Consider the following 10,407-nt stretch of genomic DNA (forward strand, 5'->3'; position numbering starts at 1 on the left):
AGTCCTAAATACTTGAACATCTTCGAAGTACATCAATTCTACCATGTTAAGCCGTGTTTAAAGCTCTCGAAAGCTCTTTAAAAGCAAAGACATAAATGCAATATCGTGTTTTAGCCTAACATGGTAGAATCAGTTGGCTATCGATATATCAATTAATAGCCATCTTAAGCAGTTGAGACTATACTTGATAGTGATTGAAGAAACAAACCTAGAAAGAAGTTCTTCAGATACGAAAGGAATGTTTTCAAAGGAAAAAATCATTCTTGCTATGTGTCTAATAGGCAGTTTGTACAGAGCTCCTTTACATGATATTGCTGGAGGTAAGATAAATGAAAAACTAACACACACAATCATGGATATCACTTTACGTTACCCTTTTGACAAATGACTGTAACGAATTATTCTGTAACGAGAAGGGAATCGAACAACATCCACTGTGCTTCGTCAATCTAAAATCATAGTCCCATGTTAGTTCGAACACAAAATGAACAGTTTAAATCCATCACTCAAACCAACATTTCTCATAAGCCCACAATATAGTTCAGTAAAGTATAATTTTATATAACGGTAGGATTAGCCCTTATAAATAATAATAAAATAAAATACAATTAAATGAGGACAATAGGAATATTAGCAGCCCATGACTAGACGTTTCAGTATAGTCTTGAATGTTCAAATGAATTTCTCTCTTGAGTGCGGCTGGCAGAGAATTATACATTCTGACACCTGATACCGAGATTGCTTCTCTACCTTTCGTTGACTTTGCAAAGGGCACAATAATGTCAATTTTGTTCCGAGTCGGATAAGCATGAGTCGCCTTCTTAAATTAATCGCATTATGAGAAAATCCATTGACAACGTTATGTATAAAAGTACACGCATTAAGTTTATGGAGACATTAAGTAAGTTCACACAATGGTTCTTGAAGAGGTCACTCGTCGAATGTCTGGGGTAAATTACAGACATGCTACAGACACCTCTTCTGCAACACCTGAAGCAGACTAATATGCTTTTTGTCTGCACTTCTACATAGAGCTGTAAGGTAGCTCAAATAAATGTGTCCTAATGCAAAATAATTCTTCTTCGAAACAGGCTTAGGAATAAGCTTCTTCAATTTGCAAAGGACACCACTGGACGCGGAAACATTCCCACAAATATATGAGATGTGATGACTCCAATTGAGTTTGTTGTCAACAATCAAACCGACATATTTGAAAGTCTCAACTTCTTTAATTTCAAATCAGGAAAAGGAGAGGTCTGAGTACACTATCTTGTGGTACTCCAATGGTTACATACCGGAAGCTACTTTGTACATTACCTATTCGAACACACTGCTTCCTGTTACTTAGGTAGCTACGGAGGAGACTTAGAATATGACCTCTGATCACCGCCAATTCAAGTTTCTGATTAGTATTTCGTGATTTACAGTGGTACTCCAAAAGCCTTAGATAAGTCAATAAACAAAGCGATGTTGTTACCTTTGTCCCTTTCAACAAGAATTTCATAGAACGCAGTATGTATACCTGAATGTTTACGAAAACCGTACTGTCTTTCAAACAAAAAGTGGTGCTTAGTCAAGAAAGTCAGGAACCTAATTAGTCGGCTATAAATAGCGACCTCAAAGATCTTGTTTAAAATGATTGAACACTGATTGAACGATAATTTGAAGGTTCACACTTATCTTCACTACGGAGACGCGAGCTATTTTCAAGTGATCGTGGTGTACCCCCGAGAACAAGGACAAATTCAAAATATCAACTACTGCAGGTAGAATTATGTCGGCACACTGTTTAACACATTGCAGAATAATGCGCACGCTGTAACTTTAGACACACTGGAAAGTAGTAAAGGAGTCGAGGGTTACCTCCAAATAAAATTTAAAAAATCTAAAATTTAATGTTTGATTTTTAGAAATTTATTTGGAGGTATTCCTCGACTCCTTTTCTGATTTTCGAGATCTTCAGTCCGGTGACTGGGTCGAAGAATATTAAATTCGATGTAGATTCAAGGGTTTCATATTTGTTGAAAGCATATTAACACTAACCAGCATTTTTGTAGCAATCTTATTGCCAATGTTCGTAAATTCAATTGATCAGCCTTTTGCAGGTCGTCATGGTAGACCACGTCATCTACTACAATCTTTTAATTGGCTGAACATTGATATTCTTCCAGGTCATATTAAAATATTCGAAGTATCACAGGAAAACTACTCATAACATAAACCTCATTGTTAGACACCTTCAGCTTATTTTCAAGCGTGTTCGCTTTACCGTTCTTCTTCATGAACTCTTTGTGTTTTTTTTGTATACTTTACTCCTCTGCCGTATAAGACCAAGCAAGTGTGAGTTCATCCAGAGAAACAAACTACGCTAAATCTTACTATCATCGTAGACAGTTTGAAAGACATAAAAAATGTTATCAAAGTATCATTGGCGTATCCGGAGGTCAGCATTTTATCTCCACTTTCGCTTCACGCGATCCATAGGAAAGGGAAGAGTAATTATGTTATGTTTGTTTGTTTTGGTGGTGTATTCGTTTGAACTTAATTTTTTCTGCGTATTAGATAACACCGCCCCTGGAATTAGTATGTTTTCCAGGTAAAATAATAGTACATTACTATACCAGTGAAGTAATTTGATATCCCGTATCCAGATGAGTAAATGTATCCGAGGGCTTCAGCCCGAGGTACTTTTACTCATCGTGATACGAGATATCAAATTATTTCACTTGTAAAGTATGACGTTTTACTTTACGAGCGAGGGAAAGGGTCTTCACTAGTGAGGGAAAGGCCACATTACCTCACTAGTAAAATAAAGTTTTACACCTTCGGAATATTGAGCATAATGAATTAATGAAATAGAGTTTAACAGTTTATGTTTGATAGCTTCAAAATCGGTTTTTCTTTCAACAACAGTCAGCTCATTGTGCAAAGGACTGAATGGGAAAATGGGACATAGGTAACAATAGGACGATGATCAGTAAAATCAGCATCGAACGTAACACTGTAGACTTAAATCTTTTCGGAAAATTTACAGACTCCATGGTCTAAAACAGTCACTCCTAGGTCGGGTATAAATAAAATTTAAAATACTCTATATACTTCATCTGACTGGGTATGGTAAATCTCGGTTCACAAACACGCATTCTCATGTTACTCATACAGCTCACACATACACCTCGAATTTAAAAAAATCGTTTTTCTCCTCTAATGATTTAAAGAACTATTATCTCGCATTTTACACTTGTGATCATAAAATGCAATAGCCGAAATTTTCCGCAAGCATGAAAAATCAATGAAAGTACATACAAATTTTGACATTATACCATACCTATAAAGTACTTTCATTGTGAAAAACGATTCTGTTCTAGTTTCTTGGAAATGTATTTAAATAATGTACCACATTTGACGTCACGAATCAGCCAATAAATTAAATTTTCGGAGGCTGGGACCTTTAACAACTAATACCTAGACTGTTATGCATGCTGGGAGTGTTTACATGCTGTTTATGTCAAGTTTATTGATTACTAAATTATTCGCTTCATGTTTGCTGTCGTTTCAATGCATTTTTACATTGATTGCCAGACTAATTCTAAAGGCTTCACAGGTAAAATATCATTTAAAATCTTTATTAGTTATTACTTATTATATGAGACTGAAATTAGCATTCGTAGAGCTTTTCAATCGCATATTATGTCCCCCACAGCTACTATTTTTACACCTAATCTATCAAAGTTAACATAAATGTCATAGTATGTTGTCTTATTAGTGTTGTAATGTTATTGTTTTCAGTACTAAACCCAAGTTTTTCATACTACTTTCATACTGCTCTGCTATGTAGAAGTGCTATGCTACAGTGGATAAATAATAATTTCGGTGTGCCAATTTAGCAACAGCTGATTTTGCATTAGATGGTGTCTATTTCATTGTTAGTACGATCTGCAAGATAAAGACAGAGTAAAAAATCGCTATAATGATCAGCACACCAAAATTTGTTATTCCCTGTAGCGGAGGGGAAAGAATCAACATTACAACCATATATGAAATGTCTTTTTTTTGCGTGTGAGAGGTTTCCAGACAGAGCCGAAGGCGAGGTCTGGAATCGAATACGCTAAAAAAGACTTTTAGTCCGTGGTACGAATAATATTTTTCATATGAGACGAAGTCGCACTTTTCGGGTCCTAGGTATGAAGAAGACTCTTCTTACGCAACATATAAAAGGATTCTTTTGTTCTATTTTTCGAGAAAGTTTTTTATGCAAATCAATTTTTTTCAGAACTGAACTGGTCCGATCATGTTCTCTGATTGTGGTACTGTAATAATCAAAAATGAACCAATTGATACGGACGATTCATTTGTCTTCATTAACAGTGTAGTATCGAATAGGCCGAAAACTATCATTTGCTCAGAAAGCGAATATTTGGCGGGAGGAAATGTGCTATTCGAATCGATAATTGTTAAAGAGGAAGAGGATCAAAAGTTGTACGACTCATCGACTGCTTTAGACGTTAACCGCTATTCGTCGAAGTCATTTGTAAAGCTTTGGGAGTGCTATATTTGCAGACATGTACCGGCCAATACTGTTGATTTACGTAGACACATCCGTATGCATCATCCGAGACAACAGGAAACTACTCACTCCGTGCCGGTCACCAAAGAACGCTCCACATTTCCAAGTAAATACCACCATAAATTGATACACAAGAGAGAAAAATCATTTGCTTGCGACCAATGTGATCGGAAATTTTCACGCAGGTCTTTGCTTACACAACACAAGCGTATTCACAATGGAATCAAACCGTATGCGTGTGGTGAATGTGATAGAAGGTTTGCGGATGCATCGTCCTTTCGTAGACACAAACAAACACATTCAAAAGAGCGTCCATTCGCTTGCGACTTATGCGATCAAAGATGCGCGCGGAAGTCGACATTGATTCGTCATTTAGGAACGCATATCGGCATGAAATCCTTCGCTTGCAGTATTTGCGGCAAGAAATTTTCCCGCAATTCAACTTTAAACCATCACAAAGTGCTTCACAGCGGACAATACCCGTTCGAATGCGACATATGTAGTCGAAAATATGTAACCAAATCATCATTAAGTTATCATTTACAAACGCATAACAGGGGAGAAAAACCTTTTAAATGTGACGAATGTACTCGAAGTTTTGGGTCGAAAGGAACGTTAAATCAGCACAAGAAAGCCCATAGACTGAAGATGACAAAATCGGGTGATCAACGTCTACAGCTGAGGCAACAAAAACAAAACCGATCCAATGAATCGACGAAAAAGGGCGATTCAAATGTTACAACGTCGAGGACGAACAAAAAGAAGAAAATGAGCCAGTACACTATGTTGATGAATAAATGTAAATCTTTGCGCAAGATTTAACAATAATTATGTTGGTGGTTTGTTTTTGAGTCTTGAAAAAATGAATTTTCATTCATTTCGGAAACTAATTGGGTCTCACCGTGTAGTCTCAAAATTGAACAACATATTTGCCTTCGTTGCGTTAGGTCAGTGATATCACACGAATCGAATTGGTGTCAATGAAGTACGAAGCAAAAATACTCTTCAATATGCAAATACGATGTGCTCGAGTCGTTTGCCCACTCGTTTTCTAATCTGTAGTCACGTGTGACTCGGGATGAAAACTCCATTACGGAGTCTCCTAGTTCATATGAATAAAATAATTTTCATCCGAGTTGCGTAAATCAGCCTCTTAGTAAGGGCGGTAAACATAAACCATGGATATAACTGTCGTTTGTATAGATCGCAAGAAACAAAGATCATAAAAAAATTTGGTGAACGCTTATCAAAACTCGAAGTGTATTTGTATGTGAACTTCGATGATTTGTTTCTGGCCACAACTTTTTAAGAAACAATAAGATAATGTCACCTTTCTAGACAGGCACTTACTCTCGACATTTTTCGCTATTTTGAAATAGTACTTGAAAATTTCAAATATTTTGTTCACTGGTCGCCACCTCGCTAAACGCGAATATATTCACTATACGAAATAGAAGATATCAAAGGAGTCTTCTTAAATGAAAAGCAGCTAAGTAGACTGCGCATCGGCCTATAAATAGGCGTTGTTCGTACGAGACTTTCGTCATTCTGTGTTCAAACGTCTCGAAGTAAATACTTGGAAAGTTAAAATCTTAGATCGAAATAATTAACTGTTAAAATGGCTGCTCGTCAAGTTGTAAACGTTGCAAGGTCTGGTGTTCTTCAGAAATTGGCTGTCGTTGAATCGGCCATCGGTGGCAAGGTTGCGTGTGAAAGCTATGGCGGTGCATCAGGGTACGGCAGTCCGTCTGGGTATTCCAGCCCATCTAGTTACGGCAGTCCATCTAGTTTCGGCAGTCCATCTAGTTTCGGCAGTCCAGCTGGTTTCGATGGTCCACCTACTTTCGGCAATCCAGCCAGTTTCGGCGGTCCAGGTGGTTTCTGTGGTCCACCTAATTTCGGCGGTCAATATGGATATGGCAGCACACCTAGCAGAGGACCTGGCTATAGTTCTGGCTTTGGAAGCGGTTTTGGTTCTGGCAGTGGAAGTGGTGATGGGTCTGGCAATGGAGGCTTCTAAATATTTAACATTGAAATTATCAACTATTATCAAGATTCTAGAGATTTTTAAAAGTTTCACGCCAAAATGGGTCATTTTTCGCTTCGCAACACAATTCGATGTTCCACAACCTTGAGCTGTGCCGCGAAACGAAAGATGACCCATTTTGGCACGACCATGAACTACCCACTTTAAAGCTGCCAAATGGCCAGAAACAGTACTGTATAGGGTGCTACTTCGAAATAAATATTACAGTCTAAATTTCATACCGTCTTTACATGTGGTGTGGGTGTTGTAGTTTCTTTTGTTTCAAGCATGACGGGTGCTTCGAGTTTCTACAAAATCAGTATCGAGGATAGCAGTTTATCGTAAACTGTCCTTTCATTAAATTTGATGCAGAAAAAGCTGTTCTTCATGTGACTCAGTGTGAACATAAGTCCAATGTAGCGACTCCAACAAATACATGCAGGTAGCTTCTTAAGATCGGATGTTGAATTTGATTTAGTCTGCATGAAAATGATCGTACTTGAAATGCCCTTTTTATTAAGTTTTAATTAACACATGCTAAGAAAGTATGACGCCTGGATTTGAAAAAGTTGTCTACTAAATGCCAAAAGAAAACGACTCAGAACAGTTTTTACTATATGGCCCTCAATAGTAATTATAGTCGATTAGTTACATTCCTGGCAAACGAAATTTCTTTTTAAAATGTTATTGCAATTTGATTATTCGATATTTGTCGACTCCACCACGATCGTTTCTCGATTCCTGAACGCCTAAAATTTATGGAATTCAATTAATGTCGATACCATTGTATCGCCTTGACCGCTGAATAAAATCGGTTCAGTCCAGTTACTATAAGTATGTATGGTTATGATGAGATTCCATATGATCAGATGTGGCCGGATACAAGATACTGGCTTCCATCGCTCTTTAAAACGGATGTCAATTTTACCGGTCGATTTTTGTTTGAATCAATCGACAGCGCTGTTCTGATGGACAAGGATTTTACTGAAGAGAAACGGGCTACAATTTTTGCAGAGAAATGAGCAATTATTTGGAAATGTAATGAAGATGAATGCGTTGAATGTCAGATAACACTGTGAACTCGTTGGTAAAACCTGATAAAGCTTTTTTCTAACTTTATTCAAGTCGTAAGAGCTTTTACATAAATCTGAGCCGTTTTTTGTTATTTAAAGCAAATCTGCAAGGGGAAATGTCTTTCCAAGGTTCACTTTTGTTGTTCCTCTAATTCTAAAAGAAGTGGTATAAGATCAACGGAGAGGGATAATGTAAGTTATTGATCTTTTATTGAACATGCGTTCATCGGCTAGTGCTTGGTAAGAGGAAATTAAGCATTAGGCTGAAGACATAATAGCAATTTTGCGCTGATGGGATCGACAATTATGCTGCGTTTTTCATTGTTTAGCCTGTGGTGAATATCGGATTACAATATAAATCACAGCATTAGTGTCGATTGTCCAAAATTTGTGTTTACAATAAGTCAGTTTGGATAATGAGGACTTTAGATAATTTTTATTGACGTTCAAATGTTGATACGAAATATAGGTAACTAGGGGGCAGTTCGTCACACTAAATATAAATGGACTGGTCAGTCTGCCGCCACATCATTGCGTGGAACATGAGAATTCGTGCGTTTCCGTCAGACATTTACTCGGTTCCGGCCAAGAAATGATTTCGTACGTGCCATGACGAAAGGAAATCTAAAAATTATATTTCGAATTCAGTTTAAAATTTTAAGAAACCAAATGTTTTCTTCTTTTACCTTAATAAGTGCACGAAACGAAAATACTTCCACCTCCAAATCGGGTCTTGTGGTCGGTGTAACCATTAACAATTGACTGATTCGTTGCGAAAGTGTGCTGGAGCCAGACTCCAAGGATGGCACCATCATACGAAATACGAGTCTCTTCAGCGATTCAAAACATTCGATAATTAGCATCATCTGATCAATACCAGCCACTATGGGAAGTCGTAAATTCTTCAAGGTCTGGAACTTAGCGCGACTTGTCGAAGTCGAATAAAATTCGGATGGGATTGATGATGATTCTATACACAACGAATTCAAATTCATTGATGACAATGCATCGAACAGACAGCTATCATCATCACCACCAAACAGTACTCCTTTTAGTTCAATCGATCTTACGGTGTTCTTTTTAGCCAATTCCTTCAAAAATTGCCTCAAGGGCAGGGTATCGTTGATAACTTGGTCTCGCATTACAAGTGCCAGTTCACTTAACTGTTCTAACTGTAGCATGGACTTCCAAACCTCTGATGCATTACTTCTAATTGAAAGTTCCAATATTTTGAGGCGAGGTAATTTTTGGATAAAACTTGCTGGAATCTCAGGCTGTTGAAGGTCTCGAACCATGGACGTGTATTCATAGACAAGACATAGATCTTCGATGGTTGGATTATTTTCCAGTATGACCAAAATTTCTTCAATTGCAACCTCCTTATGAATGCAGATCAGGTGAAGTTGTGTTAAGTTTCGTAGACCGCTGGCGTACGTGTTGAGGCCGTTTGGATGGAGGTCGTAGATTGTCAATTTATTAATAAATCGACGGTCGACTATGTAGCCCAAATGATCAGAATATTGCACGGTTAATGATTTCAGTTTTGGCATATCAAACTGCAGCAATGTATGAAGTGGTTCAGCACTTTGGCGCATGTAGTCCGCATTATATCTTCTCGATGAGAAGTCATGTCTTTCGACTAATTCTGTTCTTGCATCCAGTGATTCCATGTATGGAGCAACATAAGATAACACTTTTTCCAACGGTACTGGTGTCGCCTCGCTGGGTGGCCTTATAAAACCGTAACGGTACATTCGGTCCGCAATCAAATCAAAGTCTTTGTATTTAATCATTGCCAGTCGTGACACGACTTGTATCATTTTGCACGTTTCACCGAAATTTATCGCATCGTAGACATCTAAATGGGCAAACACTTGCAACAAACAATGCTGATTTAAATCCAAAATTGATGTTCCTGATGAATCTTGCGGTAGGTCGCTTGGCACATTCCCATCACTGGATGCACAGTATTCCATTTTGTTGACACTTTTCAACAGAAAATTCCAGAACAGTTATTTTGTGTAGAAGATGAATCGGTCTATTCGTATCGACTTCTTCGAAAATACTGTCCATCCAATGATCATTACATTTTGTTGTCAACCCAAAATGTAAGGAAAACCATCTGGCATCAATAAATAAAAATCTCAAGTGGTTACTTTCTTCGTTCTTATATAACTTGTATATAATGGCCTGACCAAGCTGTAGCTTTTGTATATTGTATTTCATAATGCATACAATTCATATAAGGAAAATTGATGATAAAAAATCTAATCTTTACATTCATATAAGATGTGTGTGTGTGTGTGTGTACTAGTGGTCTCAAAATGTTTTGAGTTATCTTTAGGGTTCAAGAAGAAAATGGCCGTGACGCTGAAAATGCATATACTAAACAGAGCCGTGCAATAGATTACGTCCTTGTTTGGAGATTTTTATTTTGTCGCGAGGGAGGTTTGTAACCCTAGCCGAACCGAAGGCTGCAAGTAAAGGCATTTTTTAAATTAGTGCCATTGTCTAGAGATTTAGGATTTAGAGATCAAACCCGATAACGACTTAGTAGCAACGGCAGTGTAATGCATATTTAACTAAACGTAATAACTCTTCAGTAAAATATCATCTTGTCGAACCAGTGGAAATCTGAAATTATTCTCGCAAACAGGATTTTGAACTTCTGTTCCTTACCTTAACCACTAATTTATTTCCATTCAAAGACGAATCAAATGAGTAATAAATCAACACCTTGT

At 37.4% G+C, this 10,407-nt stretch overlaps 2 protein-coding genes across 4 annotated transcripts; both read left to right on the forward strand.

Moving 5' to 3' along the window:
- Nucleotides 1-3,453: 3,453 nt before the first annotated feature.
- Nucleotides 3,454-5,398, forward strand: LOC119066346 (zinc finger protein 525-like). 3 transcript variants are annotated; one of them, XM_037168762.1, is made up of 3 exons: nt 3,454-3,604; nt 4,274-4,808; nt 4,893-5,398. In XM_037168762.1, the coding sequence occupies exons 2-3, from the start codon at nt 4,292-4,294 to the stop codon at nt 5,387-5,389; spliced, it is 1,014 nt and encodes a 337-aa protein (XP_037024657.1). In that variant the 5' UTR covers nt 3,454-3,604; nt 4,274-4,291; the 3' UTR covers nt 5,390-5,398. The 3 variants fall into 3 exon arrangements, with proteins under 3 accessions (XP_037024657.1, XP_037024656.1, XP_037024654.1); XM_037168761.1 differs by having other exon boundaries at nt 4,274-4,623; nt 4,675-5,398; XM_037168759.1 differs by having other exon boundaries at nt 4,274-5,398.
- Nucleotides 5,399-6,185: 787 nt separating this feature from the next.
- LOC119066049 (keratin, type II cytoskeletal 3-like) lies at nt 6,186-6,587 on the forward strand. The gene has a single exon (XM_037168273.1). It carries the CDS (start codon nt 6,186-6,188, stop codon nt 6,585-6,587), a length of 402 nt encoding a protein of 133 aa, XP_037024168.1.
- Nucleotides 6,588-10,407: the final 3,820 nt, after the last annotated feature.

This window comes from Bradysia coprophila, chromosome IV (assembly GCF_014529535.1).
Source record: "Bradysia coprophila strain Holo2 chromosome IV, BU_Bcop_v1, whole genome shotgun sequence".
In the NCBI taxonomy this organism is placed as follows: Eukaryota; Metazoa; Arthropoda; class Insecta; order Diptera; family Sciaridae; genus Bradysia; species Bradysia coprophila.